At 43.4% G+C, this 19,598-nt stretch overlaps 1 protein-coding gene across 2 annotated transcripts in view; it reads right to left on the minus strand.

The window, feature by feature from the left end:
* Positions 1 to 441: 441 nt before the first annotated feature.
* Positions 442 to 19,598, minus strand: part of LOC126536551 (cell adhesion molecule Dscam2-like) — a 243,031-nt gene continuing 223,874 nt past the window's right edge. The window contains exons 13-24 of one of the 2 annotated variants that reach the window (XM_050183565.3): positions 19,136 to 19,284; positions 17,341 to 17,472; positions 16,367 to 16,525; positions 15,614 to 15,684; positions 13,941 to 14,175; positions 13,314 to 13,403; positions 12,982 to 13,164; positions 11,922 to 12,215; positions 7,074 to 7,253; positions 6,277 to 6,554; positions 5,223 to 5,323; positions 442 to 4,160 (exon numbers count right to left, since the gene is read on the minus strand). In XM_050183565.3, the coding sequence (XP_050039522.1) occupies positions 5,249 to 5,323; positions 6,277 to 6,554; positions 7,074 to 7,253; positions 11,922 to 12,215; positions 12,982 to 13,164; positions 13,314 to 13,403; positions 13,941 to 14,175; positions 15,614 to 15,684; positions 16,367 to 16,525; positions 17,341 to 17,472; positions 19,136 to 19,284 (1,846 nt within the window). In that variant the 3' untranslated portion in view covers positions 442 to 4,160; positions 5,223 to 5,248. The remainder of the gene's footprint in view (positions 4,161 to 5,222; positions 5,324 to 6,276; positions 6,555 to 7,073; positions 7,254 to 11,921; positions 12,216 to 12,981; positions 13,165 to 13,313; positions 13,404 to 13,940; positions 14,176 to 15,613; positions 15,685 to 16,366; positions 16,526 to 17,340; positions 17,473 to 19,135; positions 19,285 to 19,598) is intronic. The other variant, XM_050183566.3, reaches the window with a different exon arrangement.

The raw sequence follows: 19,598 nt of genomic DNA on the forward strand, positions 1-19,598 counted from the left end.
ATTTCCCTCCTCTTGCATAGTTTCATAATTTATAATTCATGATTGATTGATTTATTGATTGATAACTAATCAATGAACGCACGTGTTCTTGATTTCTACACAGGCATCGTCTTTGGCACTCTTAGCTCAAGCAGTTAGACAAGTTTACGCTGAGTAGCATCTGCATAAATGAAGGCGTCGAAAACCTTGTACAAGCCCGAACACACCTGCTAAAAGCTGGCCGGTGATATCTCTCTGGTTTATTCACGTCTAAACGGGAAAGCAGGCTAGAAGTTCGTGACAATGCAGCAAATGACATTTATCACCTGGAAGTTGGTAGACGCTGATGTAAACTACAAAATAATATTTCTATTTTGAGCACAGTGCGCAGTAGAAGCGCCCGGTGAATGCTTTTATCAGCAGTTCACACAGTAACGCAAGAAAACAACTTGTCACACAACATTTTCTGCACAATTTATTCACCTAAATATTGTTTCTCTCACCTTCCCTTTCCACAGAGAAAAAAATATTCAAACGCTACTGAATGTTTGCCAAGATCAGCGATGATATTAGAAATAAGCTTACCGCTTGACGATGTATACACCATGCTATTTTAAATCAACGCAGTAGAGCGAAGTGGCCTCCCTTAACTTTTTAACTTACCTTTGGGCATCAGTGCTGTCTTCCGTACTGTCCGAGTATTTCCTTCCAGCAAGGTTCCAAGTACATACACCAGCAAAAATATTCGGCAAATTTCAAACCGCGTTATCATACGTTAACTTAATCATCCTTATTCACCCCCATCACATACCCTTGTATGCCCTGAGGCATTTATCCTCGCATCAAAAAAAAAAAAAAAAAAAAACTGAAAAAGCAATAGATCTAGGCCGCATGTTACCAAATGCATAACGAACACCTAGCAATGCGTGAGCTGAAGTGATTGCACATTGCTCACCATATCGGCATCAAAATGATTTAGACCGATAACAACATCACTATCCTTAACTGCGTTTAAAATATCATGCAAGCGGGCATTCCTAGGCTTGCTGTTGTTGCTGGCGTTGTCAACAACTTCTTGTTGCTGGCTTTACACATGCCCACATTACACCTGCAAGGAATTCGCCATGGGCCTTCAGTATTTCGTTCTAACAACTGGTTACACTGCAGATATTCTTTCTCGTCCAACGACAAGATTTATTGCTTATATAGGGTGGCCTAGTGCAGTGGAAACTACTGCGGCTACCCTGTCAACAATTAAACGGTTTAAAAGTAAGTTAGTTGCCCTTACGTACGTCTAATGCAAGCTGTTTACGTAGCGTTAACGTGTGCATGGATTGAAGGCATTTAGTTTAACGCACGGAATTACAAACGCCAAGAAAATGTGATCGAGGGTAGCGCCATCATATTGGGCCATGTCAAACCTCTTCAGAACTATACAGTCCATTAGCACAAGCGGGTCGTTTCCATGCTGACCTATCTCTCCAGGTTTCAACGGACGCCATAATGGATGAACAGTCTTAGAAATTCACCAGATTGAAATGTATAACTAGCGATTTAGGCGATCTGAAACGAAGGATAACCTTAAATCACCATTTATTGGCGATGAACAATAGCGATAGCGCAGTCATCCCGACATCCACACAGAAGTGTGATCGACGGCGCCGCCACGTTTGACAGCGGTATTTGCCAAACGTACTTCACCATGTTATTCTCGCGAAATAGCGTTGTCTAACACAGCGTACATTAGCCACAACAACGTGATAACGCACAGAGCATGCCGAGAAAGAATACTATTTTTTACATGCGTAAGACCTTTGTTTGACCGCGTAACGATGTTCTCAAACTGTCTTTTGATACTTGTAGCTTTAACGTATTTTTTTTTCGGAGTTTACATGGCTCAACTAGATGAAGCTCTTTTTTAAGGCAATCCTTATATCGTCGCAGTTTGAAATGGTTGAATCGATAGAACTATTTGCGTTTCATGCTATTCTTGTCATGACGACGTGCAGAAGGTAACGGATTTGGGTTTTTCACTAGGTGACGGAGTTTGGCTGCTTTGGGGGCGAAACGCGGCAATAAAAGCTCTTCGCAAATGATCATCATTGTCGCCATGATGGCATGCTCGTAGAATTAGCCTGTTAGCATGCACTTGGGGTCGTTTAATGGCTGGAGGCCTTTGGTACGCAGTACGGCATTACTAGCTGTTTACGTTCAGACTCATAATATGTAATGCGGACAAAAGTCCCGCTGCAGCGAGGTGCCGGAGCCTCGTCGGTTTCAACGCAGGGCAAACGCACTTGCTGTGGGTTTGCCCTGCGTTGAAACCAACGTGGCTCCGGCACCTCGCAGCAGCGGGACTTTCGCCGCGCAATCTAGCCATTACTCTGCATGGACGCAGGGACCACATTATCGATCCCTCTTAGACTTCATTAGATCCGTAAATCTTTGTATTCATTTAAACATCCTTATTTGCCCACGTCCCATACACCTGCATGACCTGAGGCATTAACCCTCGTATTTAAAAAATAATAATATCAAATGGCGAGATGGGGCAATGTCAAGAAAAAAATTCCTAAGTTATTGCAAACAGCTACAGCTAACTTGCTGTACAAGACGTCACACAGAGTTTAACACATGCCAAAATGCGTCACGCAGGTTTGCTGCCTGTAACTAGAATTGAAAAGAAACGCGAGAGGCATGCTTCCATTACACGCCTGTAATTGTGTGCAGCGTTAACGTCGTACTTTTTCACCTTTGAGCTAAAATGTTTTCAGATTTTATGCGAATGCACTACCTAACGCGCAGCCCTTTGTTTTTCTGGATTCTTACGTAATGAAAGCACTACAACGGGCGTTTGAGTGCCTTTGTGATAACGCATGCTTCCGTTTTACACTGTGTAGAATACTGCGACTGTCCTTGCGTCATAACAGATCCATCGATCAAGCGACGGCTTCTCAGGACAGCACGTAACAAGGGCGTCAGCACAGGTAGCGTATCCACGAATGGGCCACGTCGTAATCACAAGTATGCCTCTTCAGATAAGCGGAATTGGCCAGACGTGGTTAACACAACTCAAATCAATCTGACCAAGCGAACAAGACGGCATGATCACTATAGTTATTGTTTCACTGCGGCGAGCACTAATTTTATATGGCTGCTATAAGTAGGCAAAGCACCGTGATCAAGATGCGCTGAACAAAAGTAAGCTCGTTGCCAGCAACGATTTGATGACGCAAATTAACAATACAGTACGGGCCTGTGACATTTAAAACAAGAGACAATATCTCGGTGGTTTTGTTTTAGTTCGACGAGAGAGCGCTTGCTTCAAGCAAGTAGCGCATGAACACGTGGACTTTTAGAGCTTTTTCTCTTCAGAGTGCTTTATAACAAACAATCAACACTAAACAAGGAGGTTAATGACGTTGACGGTTAATAAATTCAGTCTCTGTTATAGTTTCTTTATGTGCCGCCTGCAACAACGCGCCTGGAACAACATACTTTAAAGCGATCGATTATAGTGGACATCTACGAACAGCATCTTTTACGCGTGAACCACAGTCGAAATGTTGAGTCCAAGAAATGTTCCAGTCACGCTTCGTGACTGTCAAAGTCAGGTGTCGGGCGACCAAAGTAATTAAGGCCGCTTCCAACCGGCAACCTACACTACGCTGCACCACAGATAGCGTTCGTCATATCACAATCGAGTCTACGCGCAATGAAGGGTTGGGGAGCGTTCTTGTTTGAACCTATACGGCCGACCCGCACGTTGAAAATGCAGACTATACTATGAGCACACACGGCGGCAGCCAAGCTGCGTTCACTGCGGAACGTTGTCCACGTCTTGAGTCTCGCTTGATCACTGTCGCGCGTCTCAGGCGCGAAACGACCGACGCACTTCTTCCTCTTCGTATCTCCTTCAGTTTTGCTTCAGCACGCAAGTCAAAGACGCCGTAGTTGTTCTGGCACACACAGACACACTTTTCACATACACAAAAGCACGTATTTTTGGTTTTCCCGGCTCTACGCCGGTGGGCGGCTTCGAGCGCCTCGAAGAAAATCCTCGGTTTCAATATCCTCGAAGTGATGGATTCACAGAATGGTCCTCGGTCCCACACGTTTCACGCAGATGCACGTGACTCAGTACTACCGTGCCAAATTAATTACTATTAGCACCGAAATCCCTGAAAGAGAAAAAAAAGACAATTGAAAGTAAGCGAAACACAACGAAAGCCAATTCAAAGTATTTCGCGGAAGTAAACAGCAGCGTGCCCAGTTACGCTTTCAGTGAGCTTACGTGCTTGAACCGAAAAATACAAAAGTTCCAAGGCAATAAGAACGAAGAAAATCGATAACGAAAACCGACCGATGAAGATACATCAGAGTGAGATACGCTTAATCACCATAAGAATGCTGCAGTCAGGCTCCATGAAAGGCAGGTATCAACGAAGAGTGCAGGCATTTATTTACCCGAGAGCGCAGCGTATACAGAAGCGTCGCGCCTCCGTTTCCTTAGTTTGCATTGCATATTTGTGCGTTACTGGCAGGAATGTCTGTGCCATGAGGCCCAACATCGAGGTCGGAGCGGATTCTCCGTGTTGCTTGGGAAAGGTAGAAGCACACGGAAATTAAGAATTGGCCGTTCCTGCACCAAGGCTGCTGTGCCCTCTTATTTTTTTTTTTTTATGTCATGTTAGGTGAAATACAGGTTCGTGCCACAGTGAAGTATTTCAGCCGCCAGAATAAAGCAAGGAAAAGGAAGGGATGCCATAAATGCGTGCGCAGTGAACTATTCGCAAGCAAGGGAAACAGGCATGAAAACAATCACATTTAATCGAGAAATTGGTTCCTTTCAGCGCATTTTTACAGCATCATGTACTAAGAACAAGGAGGGAAGTTGAATGTACATTCCATAGATAGCAATGTTAGTCGCAAGCGTACTTAAAACTGTCAACGTTGTGCCACATGAAAAACATCCTGGGCATCACTGAATAAGCCCTACGACCGCTATTTACTATATTGCCATAAAGAAATCAATTTATGGGCTGCTTATATACAAAGCGTCATTTGATGTAATAAGAGTACATGTCCCATATTATAAGATGTTGCGAAGTGGTGCAGAATGAAAACAAAGCTCTTGGTATAATGAAGCAGAGTGCGTTTTGCGGTGGATGTGCATAACTTGAGTGCTTTCCAGAGGAGTTGAGTGAAGTATATTTTTCTAATGTGTAAGACCTTTTGTGTACCTTTTTGAGCAGTGTGTTGTTTTTAGTTACAGGCGAGACTCTTTGTCGAGACAATGAACCGGTAAAGACTCCAGCCGGATGAAGTGTCGGTGGACGGCGTACTGAAATCCAAATGGAGATCGAGTCAATTGTATGCATTATTGCCAAGTTAAAAAGATACTGTAACCGTAACTGTAAAATATATACCCGTAGCGGCCCTATGGTTATATGGTTGGCGTAGCGGCCGTATAGTAATATGGTTGTAGCCAACACAATCCCCACAAAGAAGAAGGGTTCATATATGTTCATTGAGAAAGGAAATGAGTGCTGTTTCCTTCGAAAAAATGTGGCAAAAGCTATTTATTGCTTAGTCATACGTCTGTATATAGAACGCAAACTGGAAACCATCTAGGGATCACTTAGTTTGGATTACATTTTGAATTTCAGGCGCTACAGAGGTTCAACTCTACCTATTCGCTCCAACTTCATTCGTATACATTAAAAGCTGAACACGTAACTGCGTATGTGGGCCATTAACCATTGGTCCACGAATGTGAGGGCCTACAAGTGAAGTACTAATAGTTCATGACTCAATGACTAGTTAACATGAGCGCCTTATCAACACTGATGCCAAGATTATCTCATCAGAAGTGATCTTGCTCACACAAAAGGTGTCAAATCAAAAAGCATAGCGTTTTATTTTCCTGCTTACTTTCAGACCTAGTGAGATTAAAATTTCAGAAACCCAGCTGAGAACCCTTTGCAAGTATTCGAGCCCATCATCCAATGTGTACCATGCCCTTTCTCTTCCTTTATTTTTACCTTTACAAGAGTTTCATAATGCGTTCATCTTTTTACACAGTAGTTCTGCCCTCAAAAGTAGATTCTACGCAAGGAAATCCACATTGTGCCAAGCGAGCTCCCACCTCTGCACATACGTGAAGCAAGTTAAACCACTGTCTTCTGTGAACACTTGGCGTGAAAAAAGATGCCTAGTTATTCCTGCTGGCGTCTATGTAAGAAATGCATCAGGACTTAGGGGCTTCCATTTCAAAGCGGTAGTCTCTGCACTCACCGGCGGCAGAGGCATATCGTAGAATTCCTCGACGATCTCAGCCCTAGTGTGCTGGCGCCTTCCTAGAGTGCCCTCGGCGACGTGCGGCCGCATTCGGGCCGATGAGGTGCCGTACGGGCAGGGTGCGTACAGCTGCTGTTGCTGCAACTGTTGTTGCTGCTGCTGCTGATGCGGGAGTTCGCCGTTGCGAGCTGGTGTCGGCAGCGGCTCCTTCTGTTTGTCCCAAGTGGCCAGCGCAACCTCCTCGCACTTGGAAGCGGGTTTCAGACGTGGTTCGGCTGCGTTTCGTCAGCAAAGGTGTCTCAGTGACACCACCTGGCGAGTCTATCTTATGCAGCAATATTAGGCCGGTGACAACACGCACTACGATAAATATTTAGTTGCAGCCCTTGTTGCAAGGCTAAGCTCACGTAATGCCAATTAATGCCTTCTCGCCATGTCTAGTCTATATGATTATTGATCAGTTGGGAACATTCATTGTGAGTAAACAATGCTTAATGTGCGTCGGAAGCATGTGGACTCGTTCACTGTGTTAACAGATATGGCAACATTTATGTTGCATATATATATATATATATATATATATATATATATATATATATATATATATATATATATATATATATATATATATATATATATATATATATATATATATATATATATATATATATATATTTATGTATGGCTCTCAACATAAGAGTGCGGGGAGTGGCGAGACTGCCAATATTTGTGTTCCAAGTGGAATAGGTTGAATCATGCCGAGATAAGTGAAATGGGGGCAGTGAAAAACGTACCGTATATTTCTGAGGCGGCAGCTTCAGCACGCTCTCTTCTTCTCCTGCGCCCCAGCTCCACGCAAGCGGCCACAATGATGACAATGAGCACCACCACGGAGCACACAATTGAAGTCACCACAGCCAGCTTGCGGTGCATCTCTTGCTGAGATGCCGCACTCGTAGAAGTCTCCGATACGCCTGTTAAAAGAAAAGAAAAAAGAAAGCGGCAAGTGCTTCATGCCACGCATTTTGTCATAAGAAAAATTTACACCGTTAGGTGCTTATCTTGTCTCCAAACAATCATCGCCACCTACCTTGAGTGTATTTATTTTTTCTACCCGCGCACTTTGGAAATCTTCAGGTCACAGAGGACATACGCGTGTTAGCGTAACATTGCTCTCTTTCTGTAGCTTTTAGCGCACAAAATACGGAGGGCAATCTCGACAGACGTACACGAAGCGCCTGTTTTTATTATCATTTAAAAAAAATTATGGGGTTTTACGTGCCAAAACCACTTTCTGATTATGAGGCACGCCGTAGTGGAGGGCTCCGGAAATTCCGACCGCCTGGGGATCTTTAGCGCGCACCTAAATCTAAGTACACGGGTGTTTTCGCATTTCCCCTCCATCTTTATTATCATTTGTTGCTTGCGTATATTCCATGCTTCGTGTGATGATTTATGCAATTGTACAAATGCGCTTGCGCATACTGGCTGACTGTCCCCTATATGGAAGTGTGATACTAGGGAAAATAAGCGATTGTTGGAAGTGGCCGCTTCGTCCACGACTGTGTACACTGTCTCTGTGCCTTTTGTGCGCTAAAGGCTAAAATCAAACGACAACACGACCAAGCTCACATTCTTTCAAATTACTGTCTGCAAAAGAAAATGACGAGCACAGAGTGCAAAGAAAGGATGTGCAGGCATGATTGATGACCCTTAACGTAGGGGGACAGGATATACACCAAACTGTCTGTGATTCTTTCAAAGCGCAGTGAAAGCTTAGGAGTATACTTTCCGCTTTGCTGCAAACGTTTGTTGGTTGTTCACGAACAATGGTCGGGAGAAGCACAGCCATGCCTGTACGGAATAATGCATTAACGTTGGCGGGTAAGATAGATAACAAGTCCCGAGGATCCGGCAGTGGTAGATGCCTCACCTGGCAACCTTATTTATTTTTGTGTGTGTGTTTTTTTTTTTTTTGCTAGTCCTCAACAAAGTTCTACAGATCAGCTTTCGTCCACATGGGGAGTCAACTTAGAGGACTATTAACCTCGCGAGCTTCTGAATGAATGCTTGAAAATGGACAAATCATTCGTCGTGGCTTACACTGCACCAAACTTGTTCTTCCGGGTGGATTTGTGGCAAGGCACACGGCAAATAAAAACATATTGCATAAAAGCTGCAAGCTCTTCATTGAGCAGAACTGCAGCGATGTATCTGCCAACTTATTTTCCGTCACCCAACCGTTGTACCTTTCAGCTACAGCTGGCTTCAGTCTAGTGTTTCTTAAAATGTCACATCTGATTGCCTGCATTCCAGGGCAAAGACAACGCCGATGTTGAGCGCCTGTCGTTGCCATAGGAGCCGAATACTTTCGAAACGTTCCTTGGTTGACCTTTACCGATCCTCAAGCCGAGGTTATGGATGAAGTAACGGCCACTCCAGCCTGATGCCACCAAGATGATGCTTCACGCGTCCAGGTAAGGGTACGGGGACAGAACCGGAACAAATTCCATGATGTTTGTTGCAGTTCAAAGAAAAAGATCTACCGATGGCAAGAAGTAGATTATTTAGTTAGGTCTTCAATTCCTTTACAAAAATTCTAGAAAATAACTAAAGCAAAGAAAAGGGAACTATAAAAATTACGATTCTAATAACTCCACGATAAACGAAAACAACATCACGATTCTGTACATGGCACCTACTGAGCCATCTGGACCGGGCAGAATTGGTGTACTCATTTGTCGCATACCCACAGCACCTATCGACATCACAGCTGGTAGGGTGGTTTACCGGCAAAGGAAATTGTAAATAGGGCCTTTGCTAATATCGCAAATTTTGTGAGTACCGCTATATTGCCGACACCAATTTTGCAAAAAACCTCGTAAAAGCTCGAACAATTACACGTAATTTAGCTAAACCTCGCGGAAATTAACAGGTGCAATTTAAATTTCAGCAAGCTTATGTGCAGTTGCGTGGAGCATAGAAGTCAGCCCAATAGTTGGACAAAGCTAAAGATTGGTGATTGCTTTGTAACTAACCATGTGCGCGGAACCCTTGAATTTGCGAAGGGACTGTGTCGGTTTCACTATCTTTATTCTTGTGCATGCTCTTGTTAGAAAAGAGATGTCAATATACAGCTATAGAGCTCGACAGTGTTATCGGTCTTTATAAATAGCCAAACTCGTTACATAAAAAAAAAATCCTTGCTTTTTACCCACCTAAACAACCACATGATTATGAGGCATGCCGTATTGGGTGACTCCAGATCAGTTTTGACCACATAGGGTTCGTTAATAGGCACACAGTGCACTGGTCACATAAGTGGACACAATAATCGAGAAAGTCTGAGATTTAAAGACTGTACTTATTTACGACTTATACATATGGAAAGACGCTGTGGTTAAAAGAGAAAGAATGAAGTTTCGCCCACAATTCCACTCGTTCGAGTCGTGCTCGTTTGTGTATTTGGGGCCTCCGGTGGCGAAGAAGTGACAGTGGCGGAGAGGTACAACCTTCTAGTGGCTACCGGTGAATATGGCGTTCAAATCGTCGCTGGGCAACGCTACTTTCTTTTTAATAAATGATCTGGCAGAGCCCTTTTCGATGCCAGCGAAAGACACCACTGGCACGGACGGGCATTAAAATGACTAGGGGAATGAGCCCACAACAGCTCTTACTGTAAAAAGAATAAGAAAAATAGAGGAGGGGGCCTTACTACGCGCAATTATATATGGAAGCTAACATTGTTTGATAAATGTATCCAGGATTAGCGCTTGTCGCATAATTGTTCTTACGACTACATTTGCCAGCGGATCAGCATTTGCACATTCTAATGAGTCCTCCTGTTGTGTAAGTGACCCTTGTACCTTTGGTTAACACGATTTCTGTCTCTGTTTGGAGATCAGGACGACCAACAGGCAGCCAGTCTACACGGTATCATTCGCGCTTCATAACGGTGAATATCGCGGTCTAGCTCTAATAACTGATACAGAAACATTCTTATAATGACGAACTCTTATGAAGACATCAGGATGTGTTTGTTGTGCATTTCTTTGCTTAATCTCGTCTTTATAAGACTATGTTGGGTATTGGGAGTAATTTAACTCTGCCTATAACTCGATAATGTTGGTTTTTTCCAGTTTTTGTACAAATAAATACAAGGTTAGGTGCCTAATTATAATTTTTATAGCAAATATTCTGCAATATGCTTCTAGTCAAAAACAACAGTATTCAGCGATAGCCAGGAGCCATGTGTTGTGATATTTCCAAACTTCGTGTCACCCGCTAAAGCAGTTACAATTGCTTGGGGGATCGTGTCCCTGCAACATTTGTAGCAAAACTTGTGTTACGCTGCTGCAGGTATAACATCGAATGATGTATTTGTTAATAAAAATACATGTCATATTTTGGTGTCAATCAGTTCATGGCTGATGTGCCCCCCAAGAGATGCACCAATGTGAAATTTAATTCCTTCCTTCAAAAAAAAAAGAAAATGCACGGACTGGAACCACCTTCTGGCCTGCGTCGCCTCCGTAAGCGATACTAATGCCTTTAAGACAGCTCTTTCTGGTTATTTGATATAATTTAAGTTCGTTTTCTTAGTAGACTGTAGGATGCTCACTTTGCTATATTTTCTTTATATATACTTGCGTACTTTTATGCCCCACCCCCTCTTCGCTGTAGTGCTTTTGCATTCAGACTAAATAAATCAACTGAAATGAAATGAAGTGAAATGCTATGCCACAATGACATGAAAGTCGCTGACGGACCAGCGAGTTATGCAACCTAATGGAGTAATTTAAAGGGCGTCCCAACTGTAGAGCACCAAGATTTCTAAATATGTAAATGCCACGTAGCTGGATAGAACCAAGGGGATGTTGTTTACCGTCGCTTGAAGATACTCAGATTATGTTTTGTGTTCCATCTAATTACATTGTTAGTCTTACATAATTAATCAATTTGTCAAATACTGCCATTAGACGAAAAGCGTCAGTGAGAAAAGTGTACAGCAACATGAAAAACCCCCGATACAGATTTCCGTTGCTGAATACGTGCTGCATAAAAGTGTTTTTTCGAGCGTGACGGAAGCCCGCGAATACAAAATACACGCAACATTGGCGCTCGACTGGCTGCGCGAGGTACTTTTGAATCCTGTTCAACGTCTTTTACTATTTTTCGGTTTCCGACGTTGTGAGCTCCCGCCACGCAAGCCTCTCTGTGGCTTTGAGAGACTGGATATTTCAATGTACAAATACAGGATAGCAATAAATTATTATTATTATTATTATTATTATTATTATTATTATTATTATTATTATTATTATTATTATTATTATTATTATTATTATTATTATTATTATTATTATTATTCAGAAGTAGCAGCTGCACATATGGTACTCACCTTGTCTGTAAGGTTGTCTTGTTGCGAAGATTTCTTTTATTTATTTATTGCATCGAATACTTCGGCATAGGAGACTATGAAGGACGTCAGTGGCTTCACACGACGCGTGCGACGAAAGTTACAAAGGAGTACTAACGGGAGAAGGAACGGTCGCAGGCTGCGAAACTTTCATAGGAAGCCGTCTTCGTAACTCACATGACTATACATTCCTGACTAAACTGGCGTGCGGCAGTTGACGCACCTTTGCTCGCAGAGGGCGCCACGTGCATATCGTACAGCCGCTCCGTGTATCCAGCCGAGTTGGCTGCCCCGAGGAGCAGCTTGTAGCGACGTCCTCTCTCCAGGTTGTTCAGTGCCACCACGTGTCCCTTGCTGCCCTCCTTGGACACGACCGTCCACTCGGCGTCGTCCAGCGCCCGGTACTTGACCACGTAGTGACCGATGGGGCAACCACCGTCTCCGAAAGCCTCAAGGTCGAGCGGCACGTTCTCGCTGTCCACCAGCAGCGGCTGCTGGTGCGCCGGCGCCACTGGCACTGTGCAGCGCATGGCAACAGCGCCACACGTTATGCAGCCACTATCCTCCGCATTCAAATGTATAAGACAGCAAGCTTCTTGAAAAAAACCCACTTTTATGCGCTGGTATATGCGCACCTGAACAAATATAACGGGGAGGGGGGGCAATTTTCTCCCACGAAAATTGTCTGTTCGTTAGCTTCTAATTCCTATAATTCATGGACTTGCTGTACAAAAGAAAAAAATGAAGCTTTCCGAGTTCGTGAATGTGGCTGGCGCTCTTGTTTTTTTAATATAAACAGCCATTTTCATCCATTTTCACGACTGTTTCAGCAAAATAAACCGATTTACTAGGCTGCTTAAAAAGTACTGCAGCGTAACTGCCTTTCCGTATTATCTTTCGTTGGTAATCATATTCGTACATCGGGCTGAACAATCGTCGCATTTTGGCTTTGTTTACATAGCCCGCCATTCGTCACAAGACAACTCTAAAAGCTGGGCACTAGTACCTGGACTAGTGCTATAGGAGGGGAAGGGCTAAACCACATCAAATAGTATCCCCTTTGCTTTATTAGTAGCAGTAGCTCTCAAATAGAACTTTGAACTCTTAGGAAAGCATGTGCGTTGGTTTACTGCAGGATGACGTTACGACCTCCATTCAAGGGTGCTTATTGCTTAGAAAATGCCCCACGTGTCACTCAAAAAGAAGCATCATCGACTATAGCGTCATGAGCGGACAAAGTAGCACAGTAATGATTATCATTTTATGAGGCACCGAGTTCTTACCGGAGCCTTTAGTACTGGCAGTGATAATGGACGTCATTCTAGGCCTGCTGTCGCCGACTGCTTCGACGTAGATTTCGTAGCGCGTCCCGCAGCGCAGGTTGTTGAATGTGTACCCATTCGTGGTTCCTGGTACCTTGTATGCTTCCCAGTCACTGGCGTTTGGTCGAAGGAAGAGCTTGTAACCTACGTATAGAGATGCGAAAGGCACGGTGTTTGTGTCTATTCCTGTAGCTACCTTACCCTTTACGTAAGCTAACACAAAGAGCAGCGAAGATAGCGTATCTGTTCGCGCGTTCTACGAGGCCAGAGCGAGGGAACACAAATTTCCTTACCGTGCCGTGACCCGATGATGTCGTGCCAAATTATACGTATTTCCGTTGACGACGTGTAGTTGACGGTCACACGAAAAAGCGAAGCCATATCTAGACAAGTAGCAACAAGTGAGGTTGTATAAATAACTGTTGCACTTGCTAATAATTACGTTTGACCAACAAACATCATGAGAGTCTACACAATTACAAAATACTGAAGTACCAGAACTAAGGTTTAGAGTGAATGAAAGAATACTGTCAGTCATATGGCATTTCTATAACTGTCGTGGAGGGGGGGGGGGGGGGGGGGCAAGAAACAGTGTCTTCATTTCCGCTCATTACAGGTCCTTTTTTTTAGACAGTTAGAGATTGTGTTTGCAGGAAGGCTAGAACTTAGCCTGTGCTCATGCGCGCTAGTTAGTTACGCTGAACTGAAACAAAGGGAACGAGGACCAAATTACTGTAATTAAGATCTTTGCGTAAGGCATTGGCATACACAGGTGCGTTATGGACATGACCTACATTTGTAATTAGTACAGAGTGTTCAGAGCTGCACCAGGACTGTATGTGATAAAATAGGGTGGAGCAAATATACACGACCGAGACGGGGAAAGACAACCTGTGCACACATAATGTTAGAACAATTACCAGATGTTTGAGTCTCTCCGACAGTCTCCTCCGACGTAGGTCCCGGTCCCTTCCCATTGTAGGCCTGAACGACTACCGTGTACTTAGTACCAGGACGCAGATCTTTTATGTCGCACTCTTGGCTCTTCCCTGGACGAGACTCAACCGTCTTGTAGACAAATGATTCCGCTCGTCCATCGGCTTCTGCCTTGTATCCAACATAGTAGCCAGTGATTTTGCTGTCACCTTGCTGCATCTGCGTTTCGACGCCGTACAATGTGTGAGTTGGCGTACCGTTGAAGGCACTACGCAAGCACTCTGTGGTTAAAAACGTGTATATAGTCGGGGATTTTTGGTGTATTTTGACATTAAAGCCCAGTAGATACATAGACACTGTGCACAGACGCTGCTGTTTGTTCCCGCAAAAGGCAGAAGTTTTTAGCCTACTTCTAGCTAACGCGACGAAATTACACTGTAAATCAATTTTCACTCTTAGAGCTCTTTAACGGTGCAAATGCACACAGAAATGCACAGAAAGCACCCCTGAAGGTTCAAATCGGTTTAGAGTGTAGCAAAGGTTAAACGAAGATTATTTGTGTTCATGTGCTAGTGCACAATCGTTCTTGTATTGTGGTACACCTGTAAGTGTCGCGCTTGTGCAAGCTACCCTATCGACAGTTACTAAGTTGTTCCGAAGGAGAAATCTCGAGAACTCTTCTTATTCGCTGCGTCAATGCCTATGAACGAACTAATTGTAGCTCTAATCCCATGACACAGTTACGGAATGATGTCGGACTTGTCTCACAAGTCTGAGGATCCGCTATATATTTCATTCATTCATTCATTCATTCATTCATTCATTCATTCATTCATTCATTAACTCAGTTACTGGCTCACTCACTAACTCACTTCTGACTCGTGGCTCGTTCGCTCACTCACTCACTCACTCACTCACTCACTCACTCACTCACTCACTCACTCACTCACTCACTCACTCACTCACTCACTCACTCACTCACTCACTCACTCACTCACTCACTCACTCGCTCGCTCGCTTTCTCCCTCGCTCAACCAATGATGACTGTCGGTTGAAGTTACACAGCGTTGCACGACAACAAATAAGCATGAATAAATAGGGAAGGTGAGGATTTTGTTGCCATTGTGCTCGGATATACGCTAGCAAGCGATTAGGAATGTATCCATACCACAGAATGGCTGAGCTTCTAACCTATTATCAGTACGTCCGTTCATATACGGCCATAAGTGCAGTACTTTAGCAAATAGCTACGTATGCAAGTAAAATCACTGCGCTGCATTTGTTGGGAGTATAACATTAATTGCCATGTGTATAAGATTTCTCGGCAATGCCAACAATATAAAGCTCTGTAGACGTTTTCCGGGAAGAGCATTTGTGTCTATGTTAACTGTTTCCGGCACAATTCCTGCCTTTTCTCGATAATACTTATTAGTTAGCGCACACCGAGTTTATGTAAGCACAAGTAATGTGCATAAGACTATGGTTATGTACCCGCAGCGTAAGGAATCGTGGAACAACCTACATGTACCGTTTATAGGTAACAAAAAGTGTCTTCAGAGTCTTATATGATCCGGTAGAGAGTTTCATATATATATGCTGTTTGTACACTACCTCACTGGTGCGGGTGGTACTTCTGGAAAAGAAAGTGTGTACTGACCTTCCAAGTTACGCGAAGGCTAGAAGCGTTGAGTGGAATGACTTTCAGATCAATCGGCTTCGTGGATGGTGCTGTAGGAAACGAAACAGGTAGGCATTTATGTCCGAGACGGTGTTCCAGTCGAAAGGATTTCTTTCTTTTTGTTCGCAAAAACGCGAAAGAAAGCAAGAACTGGTTCAATAAACTTAGTTCAAGATCCGCACAGGCTTTTATTTGAACGTTAGGACACAAGGAGCACTTAAAACGGCACTACGGTCGGTCCCAGTCAATTAACAGGATCACTAGTTGTGGAGAGTTTGAAAGACAGCACTATTGATATAATTATAACTAGTTCAAAGATATAGGAACACCAGAGAGGTATGAACTTTTACACACACAATTCTGTTCTTCTGCTAGCAAATACACTCATGCAACTTGTACGCATTGCCTTTGGTTGCCATATGCAGATTTTGGACTGCCCGCCTATGCGGTCATTGAGAATCGGGAACTACCTAAAGTACACAAAGTGGCAACTGAAGAGAAAATGAAAACAAATTAGCAAAATAACCAAGAATAACACGTAAAAGAACTATGTCCCTGGCGAACGAATCCATTTCGTTCTCTGTTAGAAAGCGACAAGGAAATGGCAAACCGAAACAAAAGAACCCATGATCATATTTGCTCCGCCATATTAGAACGCATCTGATGACACCCCGCAAGTTTATTCAGTGAAGGATTCGCCTTTTATTGGCCGAAAATCGTCCGGATAATTACCTTCGGTGTCGGTGGTAAAGAAGAGAGGCTCGCTGGGAGTGCCCGTACCAATACCGTTGACAGCGACCACTTCGACTCTGTACGCGGAGTTTGGGCTCAGGGTGTCCAGTGTCATTTCCAGCTGGGTTCCAGGAATAGGTATCACACGTGAAGTGCCGTCTTCATACCGAAAAAATAACGGGAGAAAATCGCTTTAATTGTTGCTGCGACCAGCGTGTTGCGTTTGCACTCTGCGTGGCACCTTTTGTTAGATTATTTGTGTTGCAGACAATATTGACAGTACCCGAGAGAAAGCTTCTAACGCCGCGCTACTTGAGATGGGGAATAGAATAGTAGCTCAATTCAAATTTTGTTTTGCTGTTGTGTTTTTATGGCAAAATATATTTCCAGTGGAAACATGTGGTAGGAGTGTATACAGAAATTTATGATAGAATAGCGAACATGCTGACCATAGTGACTCTGGCTGATCTAGAAAATGAATGTATTTTGTCTCCGCAAGGCAAGCTGGCAATTACATTGCTTGTCTGCCAAGGTGTTTATGTGGGCCCTCAACGTGTAAAAAAAGATTCATTGTCCACGCTAAAGTGCATTTTGCAGAGCATAGGTATACAACTTTTATACTTGTTGTGTTAGGACGAAAGTAATTAACGTTAAAAAAATTTGGTGCGCCGCTATGTAGGTTATCTTTCATGGAAAATGCTTTCTAGATTTCAACACGCTTTTACTTCATTAGGGAAAGCAACAAGCACACTGCATCTTAGATTGCATGCTCATGCTTTGTATTTCTGTTAGCCAGTTTTATAACCAATAATAAAAGGTGGTATTGTTGCCAGAAGCAAACAGTAAGATAACAACACAACCTTTTCTTATTAATTTGATGACTTGTTAACGAGAGTGGGAATCATGGCGCAAGAGTTTGGTTGACATATGCAGATTTCAGACTGCCCGCCTAGCCGAAGGTGAGAAATGCGTACCTCTTGAAGAATGTATCTTGAGGTCATACTGCGTGATGGGCGAATTTCCGTCAAAAGGTACGCTCCAACGTATGGAAGCAGACCGACTGGCTAGATGGCTTACGTGGACGTTGGTCGGTGGAGAGGGCGCCTCTGCAAATTGAGCAGAAATTGCTTGGAATTTTGACCAAGTGCCTGGGTTTCCTCTCCGCGCGATCGCTATTCTACGCAGGATAAGGGCTACAGTTTGGGGATAGGTGCAACTAAAGAATGAAACGAGACTGCGGATTTGGTTTACGAATGACTGGTGTTCATGAATAGTAAAATAGGCTGAATAATGGGCTTTTCCTTGATCGTTTCTTCTAAGACCTCCTTTTTCCGTATTTTGTGCGCTTTGTCACTGGCTCCTTTGAAGCCGCCCCGTAATTATCATAAATATCGTCCGCTGGGTGCAGCTCTTCATAAAAAATACACTGAATCAGACAGAAATAATCGTTACAAAATGCGGCTTAACGAACAAAATAACGTCCTTAAGTTCTTCACGTTAGCTTCAATATTGTCTTGTTACTGCTTTGCGTTTGCAACCATTTCAGGTAGCAAGAACAGAAATGTAAACTAATCAGTTTTAGAGATGAGCAGGATGAACTACTGCTATTTGCAGAGTGCCCCAGCTGAAATTGTTGAAACTGCCTATTACTTGTTCTTTCCGAGATTCTGCGAAACGCCTATCTTCTAAGTCACATTTTTGACTCTGCGGCGCACCCACCATGCGTGCGCCCTTTCCCTTCTGCGGCTACTATGCATAAACATGTGCATACTGCCGTCACTGTGACGGTACAACACTGACGCCAGAAGCCCATATGCACCAGCGCAGGTAGGTCAGCACAGGTGATCATTGCTGCGAACGCGCATTGAAACTATTTCCTAGCACAGTAGCTGGCTTTTCGCAGCAAAAGTGCTCTTGTGTCCCCACAGCTGGCTCTTTCTACGTGCTCACTGCACGTACAACGCAGCACAAAACAGTGCTTCGGAGACGAAGCGAAGACGCCAGCCTTAGTACCCCAAACTTCCCAAAGGGTAATAGCCATGGCACGGAGGTGCACGTATCTCTAACCTCAGCAGGTGAAGTGCCTTCGTTGCCGAGCGGCTGAACAAGCGAACGGCTGAACTGCTCATTACGGCTGTTTGTAAAATATGTATTAAGGGCTGTGCGAATGTTTGAAACTTTCGAATAAAAAACCGAATAATGTCTTATTCGATTCTGTCTTCGAATCAAATAGTCAGTATTGGTAAATGCGAATAGTTTTCGAATACTTTTAGAATACTTAAAAACGTCAACTGCACCCAAATAAACATAAAATTGGAGCGGAGGTACGGCAAGTTTTCACCCGCGCTGGCATAGTATAGACATAAAACAAAAGAACTTGAGTAGTAGAGCAGGATACATCACTTAAGTAACCATACTTTAAAGTTTGTACAGCAATCATTCGCATTCTCTGAAGAACCCTGGGTGTCCGAAGAAACCACTTGTTTGCTGTTAACACCCCATTTGGGCTTTTTATAAGCAACACTTCATAACGTAATATGCAGTGACAGATAATTGCTAACTTTAAGAATACATGGATGTTAAAATTCTTTCATATTAATTGTGATAAAAGCTGTTCATTATTCAAAAACTATTCGAAAAGTATTCGATATCTGATACGATTCAGTTCGCTTCTGGAACTATTCAGTTCGTATTCGATTCGGTCTCAATAATCTCTTTCATAGTATTCTTTCGTAAGAGTAGCAAAGGAACACAGGGGCATCCGTTCACCTTGTACGGTGAGCTTGATGAACATTTCGTCCTTGCCATGACTGTTGGCAACTTTACAGGCGTAAGTTCCAGTGTCGTTTGTCCTGACGTCGCGGAGCAGTAGCTGAGACGCCATGCCATCCTCCCGCTCGTGATCGTTGACTGTGTACCTGCGCTTTGTGAAGGCGGATTGGCAAGAAACTCAGCGCTGATACAAAATAGGGAAAAGCCGGAAAAAAGTTCTTATAGAAAGTTTCTTACACATTTTCTTATAGACCAGAAAACTAATGAGTTTTATGGATGCGCAAGTTAGTTCGTGATATCTTTCCAGATTTTTGTCGTATTCCTTCCCATTTCTCTTTGCATGTTGATCCCTTTAAGCACTAATCTTATCATTAATACGTAACAACTGTAACTAATAAGAAGGCCAAACTTTAATCATTATCTTGGTGGTATTGTAAGCTCGGTATATATATGAAGATTC

Source organism: Dermacentor andersoni, chromosome 4 (assembly GCF_023375885.2).
Source record: "Dermacentor andersoni chromosome 4, qqDerAnde1_hic_scaffold, whole genome shotgun sequence".
In the NCBI taxonomy this organism is placed as follows: Eukaryota; Metazoa; Arthropoda; class Arachnida; order Ixodida; family Ixodidae; genus Dermacentor; species Dermacentor andersoni.